Consider the following 19,067-nt stretch of genomic DNA (forward strand, 5'->3'; position numbering starts at 1 on the left):
ATAATACGACCCAGCCCTTTGTCAACAATTATTACAATGCCCAATTACCTCTTTGAGACACGCTTGCATGGAATCATAGCAGTTGTTTTCAGTATTGCCAAGTCCAGGACATGGTTTATTGAACACAACTACCATGTGTCCATGCTGGAGCATCTCATGAAGGAAACTAGTCATTAATTCCTCACTTTATTAACTGTGCTAAGTATTAAATCTAAGAGAAAAACTTGTTTCTCTTTACTGAGCAAGTTGGGTCAAGCTGGATGGTGAAGATTTAAGACGGAGTCCACCAGGAAGTCAAGTACCGTAGTTATTCGGTTATACGGCGCACAGTTTTTTCGAGAAAAATCTGTTTTTCTGTGGGAAGTTCATGCCAAAATTGGGGTGCGACTTATAGCCGAGTATTTTCGCCCAACAAAATCTTATGACCGCCATTTTACCGGAACTTACAGTTAAAACAAGAGAAATGAAAACACTTACATGTAATGTTGGTTAATGACTTTAACAGTATTAAAGATATAAGAAACATTAATTTTAAACGCAAAGTTTATTAACGCGTATATAAAACGAGTTTTAGCTGTATATGCCAGCATTTTGTTGAAATTAGACAAAGAAAATCAAAGAAAATCAGTTTGTAAACTTAGCATAACAAAGTTGCCAAGTTTGGGGTGCGTCTTATAACCAAGTGCACCTTATAACCGAATAACTATGGTAATATTAAAGTTGGAGAAAATTGAGTACCAGAATAATTTAAATCTTATTGCCTTATTTCCTACCCTTAATAAAAGGTATAGATGTACGTAATTATCTATGATAACACCAACAGCAATTTCTTATCAGAGTCTGAGAAAATGAATTTCAAAGTTCACAAGCTATAGGCAAGATCTCATGTGTAGCCATTTTGTAAAATCGTCTTTAAGCGATTCAGTGGAATTTAGTGGAACTTCAAAATTTGATATCAATGTTTAGTGTTGTAAGAAAAGATTACTTTTGATAAGATATTTGAAGCAGTAACACAAAAGTTTGCAATAAGGTGTAACAATTTCGTATCAGAGCCTGAGAAAACGAAATTCAAAGTTCACAAGATATAGACAAAAGCTTGCGACTTTTCGTGATTCAGCGGAACTTCGAAATTGGTTTTCAATGTTTGGTGTTGTCAAAAGCTTGCAATAAGGTGTAAATAATTTTGTTCAATAACTACTCGAAGTCCTGGTGGATTCCATCTTAAATCCAACATGTGCCAACCACACTACACTTCATCCATATTTCTTGACACTGACCAAAATGTTTTCCCTTCCACTCAGTCAATATTAAGAACTCATTACACATTTTCATTTATTTAGCTTTATGGTTTAATTACACTTATCGAAAAAATTATGAGGTAGGTTGCTATAGATACACTATTTTCTCTAGCCACATTACTCATTGCATTATTCATCTATTCTTTGAAAGGATCTTCCTACTTTCTTTGGTCCTGGAGCGACCATCTTCTTTCTTGCTTCTTGCCGTCCGCTTTCTTTGTGATCATAAACACAGTTGTGCTGCTCTGGCAAGCGATGCAACTGACAGAAAACATAACCTAAAGGGGTACAAAAAATAATAGTGTTTAGCTTCTCCAGGAATACAGTTGAAGCATTTGTAAGCAGACACTCTTAGGCAGGCTTTTATAGTCAGATGAGCCTCCTATGGAAATCTGTTTTTCAGAAAACACTTATTAATATGAATTGCTTTGTTGAGAGTTATATTTTGGCAAAACTGCAGATTTTTCATCAGTCCCTCCTAGGAGGGTAGAGCTCTTAAAGAAAATTTTTGGATTCCCACTTTTCAAAATTGGGCTAAAATTTGCTCTTTCAGCAGTTTAAGTACCTAACAGGAGCTGGCCACTTGATTTTCTCCAGTTTTTCTTTTGCTGGAGCTACATGAGGAGGGTTGAAAGACTGTGGCCAGAGACAGGGTGGATTGGAGGAGAATCAATGGCCCTGTTCTCCACAAGGAGACAAGGCAAATAATAGCAAACTTCTCAGGGTTCCAAAGGGGTTTAGTGCTTTAGGGCCCTTTGCCCAAAACATCTGGGCTCCAGTGCTCTGGACCTCCCAAAACAGGACTCCAGGCTCTATAAAAACCAAACTCAGGTTTCCACAGTCTGCGACTAACAGCTCCAAGCAGCAAAACAATGGGGTTCCTGGGTCCATGGCAATTTTTTTAGGGCTACTGGGCTACGCCCCCCCCCCCCCCACAACCCCTTTGGGACCCTGACTTCTTATAATATAGCAACATTAAAAAATCCTTTACTGCCAATTGCAATGAAATAATAATACCACAGATAGTTTTCACTTAACAAGGATCTTGTCTTTTTTTAAAAAAAGTGGCAGATGGATGGATTGGGCCAAAAAATGGCATGGATCGGCAGATTTGCATGGCCTTATTCACCGCTCCCCCTCCTATAATTATGTAAGGGCCTGTTTACATGGAGGGAGGGTGCCCCAGCTTACCAAGGTACCCTGGACACGCCAACTTTTCATGCGCTTCTTTTGAAAATGCATTGAAGCATTTACTGTACATGCTAGACAGGGTAACCCGACTTCCTGGGTCACCCTGTCTACTTGCCCAGGGCTCTCGTATAGGTGCGCTATCTTTTTGCCATGTAAACGGTTACACCAGGGCTATCCAGGCTTCCGCGATAAGTATTTGCATGTGTTCTTAAACTAGATTTGAAGTTAACGGCATAAAACGTATAAATTCTGATCCCAAACAGTGCGGTTTAAATAAAATTAGTTTAATCTGTCAACTGAAAAATATTTAATTCGAAATTTTTGTACGAATGATAATGCTTTTTTATGCATCAACAAATTTATTTCAACTTGGTGGCCAAAGACTGTTGAATTCCCTACAAAAATTTATGTGGTAAATTTCTGAGAGCTTGGACATTAAAATAAAATAGCTTTGAGGATGACTAGCCTTGATTATTAAGTAAAAAGCAGGGCTGCAAATAATTTTTTTCATTTGAAAGGACATAAGTCCTCTAAGACACCATCTTGGTAGGACAAAACAAAATTGTGGTCGGACAGATTTGTATTCATCGTTGCCATAAAATGATTTACGATAATAAAATTGTCCGGAAATCATGTCGGACCACACTTGGGATTTTGTCGGACATGAGCAAATTTTGGTCGACCAATGTCCGATGACCGACTGTTATTTGCAACCCTGAAATAGTAATATTTTTCTTCAATCATTTGAGCTACATAGTTTTCCTACGCTGTGACACGCTTCAATGATACTGTCACAACTCGGGTAGAAGGGCTGTGAATTCTTCTTGTACATGTAAAGGCAGGCTATGTTCCAGCCCTACTAGCTCGATAACTCAGTTAGTCAGGGCACCCTCCCTCCATGTAGAGGCCAAAGACAGCTAAGTACCAGCACTGAATAGCTAAACAGATGTCCCCTCACTCCCACCCCTGTTTTCTACACCTAATAATTACAAGGGCTCAATACTCAAAATGGCAAACATTTCAGGGGGAGGGGGTACATGTAGTAGAAACTACTTTGACCTTTCATTGTGATTGTGAAGGTCATTCAAATATTCCACCCTTAGGGAAGGGAACACACAGTTATAATAAGGTAGCGTGTAGAAATATTTCATCAGAAAATAAATGACCTACTGTTTAAGAATAATTATTAAATATCAATACTTACTGCATCGACAGTTTCCCAGTTCACGCTGAGCAAGTTCAAGCTTCGCATTGCACGTCCAACACCGTTTTCTTTTCTTCTGAACCGGTACATCCTTAGAAACATCTTGATCGTTTTCTGTCACGTTACTCGACGATTCTTGTTCTTCGCTCGATTCTTGAGAGCTTTTTCCTTCGGCTGCTGATACAGTTTCTGTTTTCATACACTTTGAATTGTTTCCCTCGTGTTGAATTTCCAAGTTATCTTGTTCAGTGCTCGAGGGATCCTTTCCAAGGTCTTGCTTGGATTGCTTTAGACTGGAAGTCTCAACTTTAGCTTTATTCATCGACACTGCCGCATTCTTGTCCTCAGATTTCCCCTTTCGTTGTAATTCTGATTAAAACCGAGAAAATGTTAAGACTTTATACAACCAAAACCTAATGCATCGAGACCTTTCGAAACTACTGTAGATGCGAGTTGTGCCACATGACATTTATACGAATAACTACGAATCAAGCTTTTTACTCACCATCCTTGTAACACTTTGAGCACAAATTTAAGGTCTGTGGAGATCTAGGCAGAAAAATAAACAACACATTCTTCAGTTTAAACAACAACAGTAAGAGATTGCGATAAGCTTTTTACGACAGAACTAAGATCTTTGATATTAAAAGTGATGAACCCGAAAAAGCTAAATATCCCACCCCCAAAATCCACATGGACATCTTGGTGGCGAGCTTCCAGTGTTGTCCATAACTGAGCACGAGTCTTGTCAAACAAATCAGGAGTTCATTTGCAGGGAATCAAGTCCCCAATATCCTACAAAATTTCTCATTTCCTTCGGGTTACATGTACATGATCGATTGCTAATGACCAACTCTTGCCGAACTTGTTTACTCCGTCAGCCAAATATGGTCATAGTCTGCTAGGTCCAGTCTTTCACATCCACGTGCATGGAGTGCGCATGGGGCCGCGGGGGTTTTAGAATGACTTCGCGGACTTAAATGAAACGGTTTGTTTTGCTTTGCGAATTTGCAAAGATGTTTTAAAATATTGTTTGCTAAGAACGATTTAATTTATGAAGACAAAGCTTTGTGAAAGCAATATGGTTTTTGAGTGGGATTGTGGTTGGCTTCACTTGCTCCAATCGCTGTATTATTCAACACTGTTAGTGAATTTGGCATCCGCTCTAGGGATGCCAAATTAAATTCACTAGGGATTTTGGGACGGGGGTGCCTAATATTAAGTGGATATTGTGACAGCGCAACCTGGCAGAATCATCCCCATACCGACTGAATTTTACATAGGGCTCAAGTAAGCTCTAACTTGTGTTTTCATTTTGCTTTTACCACAAATCCCACAATTCTTGTACTAATCTGCTGGATAGCCTGTGACCACTGCCCTTCCTCCTCCCTTTCTAAGGGGAGCGGGGCGGCTGTACACAGGTTATCTGCTGGACTATTAAAAAAATGTGAAAAAAAAATCGACCAAAACTTTGGTGTCATATGGACATAAGGCTGGCACACAGAGAGAACAAATCCCTGCCACGTGTCCCGGGGTCCATGCAAGTCCCTTGGGGGTATCGAATGGTGTTTGCAATTGCGAGCATTTATTTATGCGAACAGAGCGTTTTTCTTTGCGAGCACGAGCATTGACCAAAAAGCTACCTCCACTGAAAACGTGTGCTGTAAAAATATGCGACCACGAGCAAACGAGCACCCACTAAAATTCTGCGAGCATTCCGAGCAGAGGCCTAATTTTGTGAGCACTGTAAAATTTTGAGGGACCATTCATGTCCCCTTCCCTTCGTGTGAAAAACCCCATTTTCGTCAACAACTCTAGTCGCAGCGACCAAATTTGGTCCCCTGCAACTAGTCCCACAAGAAATTCAAACTGGTTTGAATTCGTAGGACTAGTAGTCACATGGAATAGTCCCATGAAATTTTGCTTGTCCCCTTGTGGGTGCTGTTTGTGCGGCTAGCCCCTGCGACCAAAAAAAAATCAAGCAATCAGAAAACCAAAGAGATCGGTCCCTGCAACTAGTCACTTCGTGTGTAATGTGAGTGGGACTAGTAGCAGGCACTAGACCCTGCAACAAAAGCAAGTCCCGGAGACTAGTCCCCTCGTGTGTGCCGACTTTAAGATAAAAAGTTAATTAAGGGCCGTAGCCAGTCTTTTGGCAAAAACGAGGAAAAATCTACAAACGCCCAAAGGACAAGCCACTAGAGGGGTCTGGGGGAATGCACGCCAGGAAAATTTTGAAATTTAAAAGCTGAAATGCTATTTACAGCATTTTCATGAAGTATTTCTTTTGAAAAATCAATCTCGTCCAAATGCAAATGGGGATTATTTTCCCAACTAAAAGTATTTTGTTTTTAATTTTGGGTTAAAATCTAGATGAGGCAAGTACCTCGACCTGCCTTTTGCTAGTTACGGTGCTTTCAGTTGAACAAAACGCGTAACTCGCCCACAGTGAAGTGTTCTCATGTTTCTCTGGAAGGCAATGGGTTATGTATGTGTTTTCCTCGTTCTGAAAACGTTTGCGTAGATATGTTATAATTACTTTTAATTTTTAAACAATTTTATGTCCGCTACCCCAACATGGCAACAGCATACTAAATACTATATTTTTTTCAAAACTATTTTCGTAACAATTCGGTTATAAAAAAGCTACAAAGCTATAATTTGGACAAAACGTTTCTCTCTGCCTTCGCCATGACCTGTTAATTTCCTGATGCTAAAGAAACCAAACAGTTTCTGTAACTTCAAAGGAAACCAGCAGTTTTGAACATAGAACTATCCTGACACAATGAAGAGTAAGGTTACGAGCAAATCTGTTCATTTAAGAACATCTTCTATCGCAGCTTGCCCAGAAAACTTTGCATCCCAGGGAAGGGGACTCATTATGAAAGGGATAGGGATGCTCATGCCCGCTGGAAAATTTGAATTTAACTCCTTAAGAAGACTAAACTTGGTGCGGCTCAAGCTTTTTTAAACCTTAAAAGATACAATTTTCATGCCTGAATGGTCTTTACCACCAACACTTTTTTATTCTTACAACCACTGTACATTTCTTACAATCACTACACATCCCTTCCCATTACTTACACTACCTACAATACTTTACTTCACAGTACTTAGATTAGTCCACCAACACAGATGACGGTGTTTTTTATTATCTCTTTTTATGTGAAACTCTAAACGAGACCTTCTTGAGGAGAAGAAAAAAAGAACCGAGCCGAACTTGCAAAAACAAAATGTGAGCATGTCTTTCTCTGCCCAGTTTCCAATCTCTGGGTAAAAAGAGCGGACGCTTGGAAACGAGCGGGCTACGACTGAATATGATTGTGGAAGATTTTAAACCAGCTATACATGTTACCGTTGGAACTATCTTTAGCTTTATATATAGTTGCTGCGTCGTTATATTTTTATCACAAAATCCGCAGAACATAACAACACATGCATTGTATACAACAGCATTTCTAGCTGCACAAACAGATCAAAGGAATGCGGTGAGGCGAGATCTCGGAAACCCGGTGGACATCAGTGATGGATCTCAGCATGGAAATTGGGATTTACATGAAATTAAAGGTGGTTTAATCTGGTGTAAAGCTAGTTATCCAACTTTACATCATCAATTATCGACCTTTACACTACTTTGTGTAAATATGATCTAAAGGTGGTGTAAAGAAGTCTCTTTATTTGCCTTTACAGCTTTACTTGAGCTTTACACCACAGTAAAGTTATGTTTTCGTGCTGTGAATTTTTCCCTGACTTCTCTCCTAGCTACAAAGTGCATAAATAGCGGGGCACGTTTGTCTGTACACACGTGATCAACATTTTGAAAATGTAATTAATTATTCAAGCAAGTCCAGCCCCTGAACTCTCTCTTCACGTACCCTTTTAAGGGGTTGAACCCAGGCGCAAGAAGAGAGAGTCCAGGGACTGGACTACAGCAACCTCAAGCGCTTTTGTGCTTGACCGTTTCTCTGAAGATTGGGAAAATATATCTCGCCGGTCGTCGTCTACGAACAGTCGAAATACAGTCAAACCTCTTTATACGGACACCAAAGGGATAGGGAAGAGTGTCCATATTATGGAGGTGTCCGTATTGCAGAGGTAGAGTTTATATAGCTCTTGGTTTCTTTGGACTGGATGAACTGTCCATATTTATAATAGGGAGGTGTCCGTAAGGAGAGGTTTGACCGTACAACTGTAGCTGCTACATCGAGCGGATACGGCTAATTCGAGAAACGTTGTCGGAAAAAAGAACAAAAGTGCAAGCGACAAGACCGAAAGGTGGTCTGGGTATTTTCTTGAATTTTGCATATTGGCCTAGAGGAAATGTACAAGTTTGTATTTTTGCACATGAAGATTTTGTTTTTCCTATGAGAAGGCCTTTTTCTGTATCTTTACTTTTACTGTCGCATGTTTTTGAGTTTTGAACATTCTTCTAACATTCAACGTAGCTTAAAGTTCCTTGTTTCCACATGTCTGAAGAGAAAGAGAACGTGCAAATTCGTGTTTGTAATGTCGCCATCTTTTAGTATTCAGCACGTGCAGTAGCTCTCTTCTTCTACCCACACTACCTTTCGGTCTTGTCACGTGCACTCTTGTGTTTTTTCCGACAACCTTTCTCGAATTAGCTGTAAACAAATTCTCAATCTTGTCTTGCGGGACTTCGGACGTGTCTCGAGGGAGACATGTTTCGTGGGATGCTAGTCGTGTAGTCGACTACTTTAAAACAACACTTACGAACTTCTACATCTGTATTTGTAAAAAAAAGTTATTTGAAATTTTCGGCTTCTTTTTTCTTGTTGCTAAGTAACATCTTTTTGCGTCCACTCAAAGAGGCATCAACGAAATATTTTCCCCGGATTTCTGCTCGAGTTCGTCGTGATTCAATGATGTCTTCTTCCTAAGAAAAGAACAAAAACTCCCTTAGTTGCAAAAGCAACCAGCAGAATAACAGTAGATTATCCAACTTTTACCACTGCCTATGTGAGTCCACGTAGCTTGCGGAGGAGGATGGTAACCACTGGAAATCTAGCATAATGCTGAATTTAGATTTCCACTGACGTGTAATTTTTTACGTGCGTTTGCGTGCGTGAAAAAAATTAGAGACAATAATAGGTGGATTTCCACTGACGCGTAAATTTTTACGTGCGTGAAAACATTTAGAGACGATGTATGAACAACTTGCGTAAACATGTTCGCAAGTCGTTCATACATTGTCTCTCAATTTTTTCACGCACGTAAACGCGCGTAAAAAACTATACGTCAGTGGAAATCCACCTTAATATATAATATACAAATATTGCAAATTACAAAACAATTCCAATGTTATTATAGTATGCCTAACACAAAAGTTAGCGGGAGCTGCATTCACGAAAGCATCCTTAAGCCTGGTTCACATCTGCGAGCGCTGCGACGCAAACGCAAGAGAAACACCTGTAAACTAGCCCACCACAAACGCAAACGCAAGAAATGGAAAAAGTTTCATTTTCTTGTGCTTGCGTTTGCGTTCAGTTTCACACGTGTGAACCGGGGCAACGCAAACGCAAGCAAGTGAAGCGCCATTGTCCGCCATTTTGGAAAAAGACCTCAACTTCGTTTGCGTATATCATGTTTCTTGCGTTTGCGTTCTACGTGTGAACGTCTCTTGCGTTTGCGTCGCACGTGTGAGCCAGGCTTCAGTCAGCAGAGCCTCATCATCAGATGATCAGCAATAGAATTCACACGAGAAATTCATTAATGTAGTTTCGGTAAATAACTGGTCATCAGTGCGTGCATGGCTTGCTATCTCTGGGCTCAGTTGTTGAAAGGGTGGATAACGCTATCCACCGGATAAATCGCTATCCAGTACTGAGACAAGTGTTGACAAAACAAACTTCGCTATCCACGAGATAATGATTTAACCGGTGGATAGCGTTATCCACCCTTTAAGATAGGGGGGGGGGGGAGTTAAAAAAGCGAACGGATTGTGGATTTTTGTGATACATACGAAAATACAGCGGATCGCGTATTAGCTGAAAATTTTGGCCCGGATTTCGGAGTCTTTATGTCAAAAATCTCTTATCGTGGATACTAAACGAAGGCGAAATTGTTTTAAAAACAAGCATTGAAACGAAATTACCTAGAAAATAGACATTAAAACAGCATCTACTGTCCGTTTCAGTAGTGAAACTTTACCTCACAAGGTTTTCAAGTAATTCGGATTCGGATTTTATACGAAAATACAGGCGAATTAACGGGTTCGGTAAAAAATATCATGGACCGGCGAATTTGCGTACCCCCTTTTCAAAGCTGCAAGTAACTTTTTTCACCTGAAAGGACATATGTCCTACCAAGACCCATTTTGGTCAGACAAAACAAAATTGTGATCGGACAAATTTTTTTTTATCGTTGCCATAAAATGATTAACGATCAAAAAATTGTTTGGACATCATGTTCGACCACACTTGGGATTTCGTCGGACATGAGTAAATTTTGGTCGGCCAATGACCGATGACCGACCCTTATTTGCAGCCCTGCCTTTTAGACTCCTTTTAAACCCTTTCTTTGAACAACTGGGCCCTAATCGATTGTAACAAATACCCGCGACCAGTAAAATCCCCAACGCCTGCCATCTGTTGTGGTTAACCTGCACTTATACTTCCACTCACCGTTTGATTTTCCGACGGTAAAAGACGATGATAACGATGGCAACCAAACACACAACTCCAAGAAGAACACCGAGTGCTATCAGTGCGTATTTGTGTGACGTCACAGAGTCCGGTTCATCTGAGTTGCGACCGGAAGCTTTTGGTGGAACCGAGGCAGCCTGGCCCGAGTCAAACTCCATCCGGCCGATGTAAACGACGCCATGTCCCAGTAGCCGTTTGATTTCTGGCGCCACTTCAAACAATAAGTGATTCAAAACTCCATGAGGAATAACCTTATTGTCACTCTTAATGGCCAGCCTCAGATTCAAGAGGGGTGTTCCCTCCAATGCCACAGGGTACCCCTGGAGAATGATGACGTCATCAGGTAGAAAACTGGGAGACTTTTTCTGGCTTTTTCTTCCTGTCGTTCTGGCGAATTAACGAAAAAAGAAAAGTAAATCTCAGAATAACCTAAAAGAATTCATGGCAGCCGGATGAAAAATATTTTATTATTGTAAAATTTTATCGTTTGTACTCACGTTTTCTCAGCCAGACATGGACTCAACCTACAATAGCTTGTTAGAATTTCAGCCAGTGTCGTTTTAAATTCCAATGAATTCCACTGAAAAAGATGCGTTAACATGTTACAGTTACAAAAAAGACATAACTTGAGCACAACTAAGAGACTTTTGGAACTGATGGGCTAGTTCCCTGATCTTATAGTTTTTTGATGGAAATGTTTTGATTTAACAGGTTCTGCGTGTATTACATTCAGAGCATAAGGACAATCCATCTGATGAAAGGACAAAAAAGAATTCTGAAGAATGCACATGTGGCGTTGAAGACAAACTTTTTTGCCCTATTCCACCAAACACTAGACACTGCTTTGGTAGTCAACTGCACTGAAATGTTTATCTTTGTACTGTTACTTGCAGCTTGATGGTTTGTTTAAGTTAATCGTGTACTGTCATGACTGACAAGTTCTTGGTCGGGAAGGAGATCATTCAATAAAGATGACTAAAACTGTTGGACAGCCGGAACAATGAAATGTAACTTACTCGATCCGAGGTCATTTTTAGGACGATTGAAACTGTATCAGACCCTGAGATATAAAAAGACATGTCAGAAAGTTATCCCTCTTTGTTTGTATCTTGGACTTACCTCAATACTTCAATGTGTACTCTAGATCTTTCAGAACAGTGAAAAGATCAACCAAGGTCAAGTCTGCCTACAGGCTGCGGTGATTTACACCGCATCTCTCAAGTCAGGTCTAGGAGCGCGGGCTCATTTCCCGAACACTTCTTCTGAGATCGAAGCTTCGGCACGTGTAAAATTTGAGCCCGAAACATCGCAGGGGGTCCTGATTTCCCTAAGTTTTTGCGTCAGATATCAACTCGACGGAAAAGCAAAAGCTCTTCGAAAAAATATTTGCTAAACTTCTTTTGGATGGCATTGCGACAACTTTTAGAGTTTGTAAGGCAACAGAGGAGATCAAAATTCCACACTTGATAAGAAAATGGAGGAAAGGAGAGGGTGGACAAGACCTCTAGAACGAACTTGGAGCATCAAATAACAGGAGCTGCAAAAAGCTAGTAGTTTTGAACTAAACAAATAAAAAATTTCTACTTACCGACAAAAACTTCACAATATTCTCCCGCAAACTTTTCCAAACAAAGACATTTCCACGAGTTGTTCAGCCACTCACAAGAACCACCGTTCTGGCACCTTGTGCTGGGACAATTAATTGGAGGACCCGATGTACTAGGGGCTGAAGTAGACAAGGGCCCTTTAGTGCTGGAAGTCTGAGTAGGTACGAACTGTCGAGTGTTTGGCGCCTTTGTTAAAGATGTTGCTGGTGACGCTGTCTCTGAACTGGCACGAGGGATGGCAAATGTTACTGTGGGGGAGGTACTGAGGATGCTAACACCAGTTGCTGTATTTGGAATGTAATTAATGAATACAATGTAATAGATTACGATGTGGAAAATTTGAAAATGCGGGACTCAAATTTCAACTTCGAGAAGGATTGCCTAGGACTTGTTTGTAACTTTATAAGCATTGAAGGCCCTCTTTATCACAACAAATTAGGTTGTCACCCTCGCTCAACGATAACTTTGATGAGCCTTCTCCTGAGCACGTAAGCATAAGGTGAAGTCTGCATACGAGCCAAGTGGCCCATCAGGCCGGAGTTTATCCCGGTTTCAGTTGCATAAAGCAACTAGGTGTATTTCTACTCCCCCCCCCCCACCCCCGATGGGTAGCTAGTCCATCGCAGGGTTACCCCCAGCATTAAATTCTCCGGTACCCATTTATACACCTGGGTAGAGAGGGACACTTTGAGATTTAAGTGTCTTGCCAAAGAACACAACGCAGTGCCAAGGCCAGGGCTCGAACCCGAACCGCTCGATGTAAAGTCCAGCGCACCAACCATTAGGCCACCGCGCCTTCCACGTCACGAGCACACGGTGGTTGTTTAATTACGTTTACGGACATTTGCCGTCATGAAAGATATGCGACTGGGAAGGCCTCACTATCGGCCAACCCATCCAAACCATGACCTTTGTCAACTATTATGAAGTCATGGCCGCTATCTTAGAAATGGGTGGAAACAACTCGAAAAAACAGGGCATTTTTCTGCTTAATAACCTGTAACGATTAAACGTTCCAGAAAGAGCTCTACAACCTGACTATCATTTTCCATTATTAAAAACTAGACATGGTATATTGCAATACCTAAGTTTTGATTGGTTTAGAGGCCATTGTATATGAGCTCATATACCATGGACCACAAATATGGTAGGTGTACTTGTCAGCGAGAACATCCGGGGAGCTCCAATACGGCAATGTTTTGGGTGAAAATGTTCGGTCTGTAGCCAGGCATGTTAAAAATTTGTAAAAAAGGAATTAAAAAGTTGACACTGGCTAAAAATATGGTTCTTTGGACGTTTCGGCCACTACTGTTGCCTTCTTCAGCAAGATAAAAATGCAAATGTTCAACGGCGTCCTGTTAAAATATGTAACAAATGTGTGATAAAAACTAAATAAACTTTCCGAGTGCAACAATAGTCTCTAGAGCATTCTTAATGAGTCTATAAATTCTTAATGCTATTGTAAACGTTTGGTAGCGCTATGTGTTTGTTTATAGCGTTCCTATCTCGCACAGAATGCCAAGCTTCAAGGATTAGTCTTTGTTTCCACGCCGTTGACCTGTCGACAATTTCGACGCTATCCAAATCTATTTGATGGTCATTAAGCATATGGTGTTTTGCCAACAAAGAGTTTTTGTCCAATGTTGCGATGGCCTTTGCGTGTTCTTTCATACGTATGTTTTGGGTGCTTTCAGTAAAAAATTATTCCACTCGCGCTTGTTGGATATAAGAAAGTTATAGCCAACGAGGCGCGTATATTTGTTAATTAATATATGTAAAAAGAAGGATTTTACTTTACTTGTGGAATTGGCGCCAAACGGCTGACAGCGCAGACAAAGCAGACATTGTTTGCAAAAAATACAGCCTTCTGGGTCAAGTCTCCCCGACATTCTGTGGGTACATTGATCAATAGAATCTTCAAATCCACCACAAATTATTTCAGGGATCCAGACTGCCTTGGTGCCTTGAATTGTCGCTGGACATTCTTTGCTAAGGAAGTTGTGCTTTAATGGAGGTCCCTGACGCAGCTGACGACATATCACTTGTGCCGCTGACCAGTACCATGAAGGCCACCACGTTGCACACAACACGCCCCACGTGCCGTGATACTTGATTTGCACGTTACCAATGTTGGGTCTTTTCATTCCGTCCAAGCGAACCTCAAACATTTCCAACTCTGTTAAAATAAGTTGAATGAGAAACACTTACATGAAACAGAGTATTAAAGATACTGCGCTTGCTGTGAAAGAAAGCTTTTAACCATGCTAACTCTATGGAACATGGGACATTCTTTCCAGTAAGTTTGAATTTCACGAGGCTTGCATTTGATTTAACGTAGTCACGCATGCGAGGTAAAATAATATAGTGTCAAAACCTCTGTCTTTTTTGATAGTTGCATATATTTCTTACAAACCGAAATAGTTCAAGAAACTACTGAAAAAAGAATCATTATTCCATTGGGTTTCGTTTAAAGTGCCTGAGAAATAGAAAACTTTTCCCGTGCTTCTACCGAATTAAAGAAATTTTAGAATGAAAAATTCTGTGGGAACAGGAGCCTTAGGCCAGTGTTTCGACAGTTTTTTCGAGTTCTCCCGAATTTTCCCGAGCGAATGGGTTTGGCCCTAAAAGAGGTATCAATTTTTGATTTTCTATCCTTAATTAAAATAGGGTCGGATTCACACATCTGTAATCTTACAGTTACGGGAGCATCAACCCGGAGAGACAACCTTTCCCTGTATTTTTTTTTAAAAACTATTTTGAAAGCAGTGTTTCTCGCAAAACACTGTATTGTTAACAATGCATTGTAATAACACCGCGTTTTTATTAGGATGCATTATCATCACAGTGCAATAGAATACAATGCGTTTTCTTAAGTGTATTTTGATTCGGCGTTTCGAAGTAGGGGCGAAAAACTCCCGGGAAACAGCTGAGGACCAGGTTCTAAAAATAGAAAGCTACGGGAAAAAGTTGACCGCAAGGCTTAGCATGGGAGATGGACGCTCCTAGTGATGGTCTCTTATTTGTGTTCAGTAAGCCACTTACCACTTGTATTGCTAGTGCTATTTGTGCATTCAACTCCCACGTTACCAGAGCGGTCGTCACGACGCCGATAAAAATTCAGCTCACGCGGACAGTCTAAAATGTTTTTCTCCTCTCCTGTGCAATGCAGGTTGCTTAGCCAAATATTCTTAGCGTTCCCATTATGGTTAAGCCATTGATACCTGATATATGGAACACCAAAAGGTTATTGGTTTTCTAACACAATGCCCCAATAAGTGCCAAGGAATTGCTGGGGCGGATCTAGGATTGCACAGAAAGTCTATCGATATAAGGACCGCCACACACTTTTGCATCAAAATACTCAAATATCCATTGACAAAACTATGTGGAAATATCCTACATTTTAAGTTTTTTCAATTTTGTGTTTCATTAATTACTGAGACGGGGTCAACAAGAAACATTTGGGGTATTCTTCCGCAAATAGTTGAACCACAGCATCATAGAAAAAACGCTTTTGGTAATGAATGTTTATCAGTGTCAAGCCTCGGACAATCTTTGCATTGTCATGGTGGTACATAATTATCCTTTGACAACCCCCCGAAACTAATATTATTTTGCTTAGTATATGAAGAAGTTTTCGGCCACTTTCCGACGATTTCCAATCATTTCGGAAGATTTCCGAAGACTACCGAATACTCCCGAAGACTGCCGAAGATTTACGTAGACTGCCGAAGATGTCCGAAGACTACCGAAGATCTCGGAAGTGAAATCCGAAAGTTTTCTCTAATTTCATGAGTGATGTTATCCGATTTTTGAAGGGCAGATAACAATTAACAATGCTAAAATTTTTCACGGAAAACCCTCCAAACACTTAACAGTATTTTCTCTGGAGACAGTAAACATTAAAAAATTGGCCACTGTAACAGCAAACACTAAAAAATTTTGGGCAAATAACACTAAACACTAAACCCCATTCAGACCCTCATATATCGACTTGATCTATAATAGTACTCCAAACGGTCTACATTTGGTATTTTTGAAATAAAAACCGAGCACAGCATCAAAATACATATTCAAGTAGTAAACACGTTAAAGGCATTTTATGACAGTATTTCAGTAGCGCGAAATCATGCAGTAATATTCAATCTTTCTAAACAACTCTGACAAATTATGTCATCACATTCGGGTGATGTGTAAAGATTTGAACGAAACAGTTTAACATTAACCACATCATTTAACGTATTTGTGTCCCTAGAAACTGGACACTCTGGGCTTTCTCATTTTTGCCTGACATACCAATTCACGCGTACAGCCTGACGGTATCCAAGCTGACGACACACCACGTGACCATCTCGTATATCCCAGTCCTTCTGCGCTACTGTGCCCCAGATTCCTCCAATTTTCACCTCTACTCGGCCTTTGTTTTTCTTGCTTGATCCACGGAGTCGTACCTCGCCATCTGAAGGAAAAAAATGAGGGCTATTGAAGTATTAACCAAGGGAGTTCCCTTATTTTGGTGATGGAGCATTTTCTAATGGCGGGTAATTTGTTGATTCTGATATCGCTTCTACAAATAAAAAAAAAATTGGACGAAGTTTCTCGTGAACTTCAAACTAATCATGGGCATGGTTAATGCTATTAGCTGAAGCCGCCTGGCGGAGGCTTACACCCTGCATGTAGTTTTGACTTCTAGATTTGACCTGTAACTGACTGCGTCAGTAACGGCGGTAGCTCTGTGGCAATTACAATAATTATTTTTATTATATACGTACTGGGATTTACCGCGAAATTAATTAAGTGGAGCGTTAATTTCCATTATTTTGGCCCAAATTTTTCGTTACAGTACAGATGTCCTTGACTCTAAGGAAAAAGCATAATTTTATCTGTCACTATCATTGATACTGCAAAGAACGCTCAAAGTAGGAAAAGTACCATGAACATTGTTTTCGTTTAAGATTATATGCCTACAAGTGTTGAAATAAACTTGTTCCTGTTGTGTACGTCGCGTTAATTTCCTTCATTTTGAAATGTTACCCCCTCTTTCGCGTTAATTTTCTTTATTGGGAAGTAATTTTTCCTTCAATTCGCGTTAATTTAAGTCGCGTTAATTTCAAATACCTTAATTAACACAAGCGTTAATTTCCTATAATAAGGTACTCACTGAAAAGCCGACAAGTAAATTTTCGTTCGCAAACCGATGTTTACCAATCAAATGGCGCGTATCGCTTTTTTCACGTGTGAGGAAAATGATACGTCCAATTAGCGCAGGAGCCGCGTATCAAGTTCAAGTTTTCATTCAAGGCTGATTGGCGGTGTTTCTCCTCGAGTGTTTCGCACACAACCCTAGCCTGCGAATAACAGCCGCTTCTCATTCGCTCCCGCTACGAAGAGCGAACTTCGCAGCGGGAGCGAATGAGAGGCGGCTGTATTCGCAGGCTAACACAAGCCTTTTCTTGGCGTAGCTAAAATGCCTTTTTTTTACGATTATAATTCCAACGTTTACCTTGAATCTTTCTCAGTATTCGTAAGAAAAACATAAGTGAAAAGCCCACGGTTCTTCGGCAGTAGAATACGTCGAAGGTCAGGAAAACAAGACCACAAAAGATAAAAGCAAAGCGGACGTGAAACTGTTGGATGAATATTTTCGACAAGCGAAGAACTCGACGAGCGAAAGTGCACAATAGCTCCAGAAGAACTGAACAAGCATCTTACAAAAAAAAAAACAACAACAAGAAGCTCTTAGAGCTTAAAACCGCGCTGGTCACGTGACCACCTTAGGGGAACCATGTGGGGAAAAAATGCACCCCCATCCCCTTCACCCGCGTCAAAAAAAGGAATTAATTTACCAATAACGTAAACCTTACAAATCAGGGCCTGTTTCGCCGAGCGGGGGCATAAGTCTAGTCACTGAGAAAAAAAGTGCAGCGCGCAGTTAATAATAAACAACGTGCAGTGCAAGAACCGCGCAGCGCGGTTAACAATGTAAAGTTTTTGAACGTTTCAATATTTAATTTAGTTTTATTACCGTCTGTAATGTTGTCCATTTTGCATATTACGCCGGCGCCATATGTTTTCTCACAATCTGCTTCAAGCTCCCATCCGGCGCTTACACATTGGTCTAGCGATGTTTCGTTTCCCTGGCAACGGACACTGGTCAACCACATTGGTCCTGGATCAGAACCTTGTTTCTTTGTAGTAGCTTCCTGAGGGGTGGAACCCGAAAGAGCTAAAGAAGAACCAAACTGACCGTGTCCAACTTCCACCACAGCCTGCGTGAATCCCAACTGACGACACACTACATCAGCGTCGTGTTTGTCCCAGCCAATACTGCACACTGCGTGCCAGAATCCGTGCTGTTTTATCTCCACTCTTCCCATGTGGGAAAAATTGCTACCTTTTAATCTGACGGCGGCTGTTTCTATGAAACACAACAGAAATAACTTTGAGGTTTTTTACCCAAAACAAATGGTTCTTTCTCATAACATGGTCACATGGTACCAACAAAAACAACAACAACATCAATACTTGATCTTTATTTGCATGGCTATAAAACGTTACAGCATTGCAAAAGCATAATGTAATGAAAAAATGTATAAAAACAAACAAAAAAAATAACAAATAGCAAAACAAAACAAATAGCAATCCCTAATTAAAACTAGACATGGTATATTTTAATTCCCGAGTTTAATTGGTTTACAGGCAATGGAGCTCATATACCATGGACCAGGGTGTACGCGTCAACGAAAACAGCCGGGAGCTCAAATATTGCAATTCTTTAGGCGTTTTCAATAAAACAATTGGTCCACTCGCGCTTGTTGGATATGAGATAGTTAGTATAATTTCCAGAGGTGAATTCAATTTTGATTGGTCGAGAAGCTCAGACTATTTAACAGACGGCAAGCTCGAGGTTTCTATCGGCTGATAGTTGGCCGGGGGGCGAAGCCCCGAGTCATCTATCAAAGTCGATAGAAACCGAGAACGAGCCGTCTAATTGTTTTAGCATAACCCACTGACCGATCTTTTAAACACAAAATATCGCTAGAATTAATTTATTGAAGGTTTTGATTGCTAGAATTTAGTGAAAAACTGAGCGCGCGCTCCGAGT

General features: G+C 40.5%; 2 protein-coding genes across 2 annotated transcripts in view; both read right to left on the bottom strand.

Moving 5' to 3' along the window:
* Nucleotides 1-1,179: 1,179 nt before the first annotated feature.
* LOC144634816 (AN1-type zinc finger protein 3-like) lies at nucleotides 1,180-4,558 on the bottom strand. The gene is made up of 4 exons (XM_078493848.1): nucleotides 4,374-4,558; nucleotides 4,199-4,242; nucleotides 3,694-4,062; nucleotides 1,180-1,576 (listed from the first exon to the last, which is right to left on the bottom strand). Exons 1-4 carry the CDS (start codon nucleotides 4,421-4,423, stop codon nucleotides 1,428-1,430), a joined length of 612 nt encoding a protein of 203 aa, XP_078349974.1. The 5' UTR covers nucleotides 4,424-4,558; the 3' UTR covers nucleotides 1,180-1,427.
* A 2,136-nt stretch (nucleotides 4,559-6,694) lies between these two features.
* The window catches only part of LOC144637279 (scavenger receptor cysteine-rich domain superfamily protein-like), a 38,086-nt gene continuing 25,713 nt past the window's right edge, over nucleotides 6,695-19,067 (bottom strand). Inside the window, exons 4-12 of the mRNA XM_078496411.1 lie at nucleotides 17,988-18,380; nucleotides 16,259-16,421; nucleotides 15,005-15,183; nucleotides 13,761-14,138; nucleotides 11,944-12,246; nucleotides 11,372-11,415; nucleotides 10,853-10,935; nucleotides 10,335-10,742; nucleotides 6,695-8,587 (exon numbers count right to left, since the gene is read on the bottom strand). Coding sequence (XP_078352537.1) covers nucleotides 8,515-8,587; nucleotides 10,335-10,742; nucleotides 10,853-10,935; nucleotides 11,372-11,415; nucleotides 11,944-12,246; nucleotides 13,761-14,138; nucleotides 15,005-15,183; nucleotides 16,259-16,421; nucleotides 17,988-18,380 — 2,024 coding nt within the window. The 3' untranslated portion in view covers nucleotides 6,695-8,514. The remainder of the gene's footprint in view (nucleotides 8,588-10,334; nucleotides 10,743-10,852; nucleotides 10,936-11,371; nucleotides 11,416-11,943; nucleotides 12,247-13,760; nucleotides 14,139-15,004; nucleotides 15,184-16,258; nucleotides 16,422-17,987; nucleotides 18,381-19,067) is intronic.

This window comes from Oculina patagonica, chromosome 13 (assembly GCF_052425735.1).
Source record: "Oculina patagonica isolate OP01 chromosome 13, crgOcupat, whole genome shotgun sequence".
Taxonomy (NCBI): domain Eukaryota; kingdom Metazoa; phylum Cnidaria; class Anthozoa; order Scleractinia; family Oculinidae; genus Oculina; species Oculina patagonica.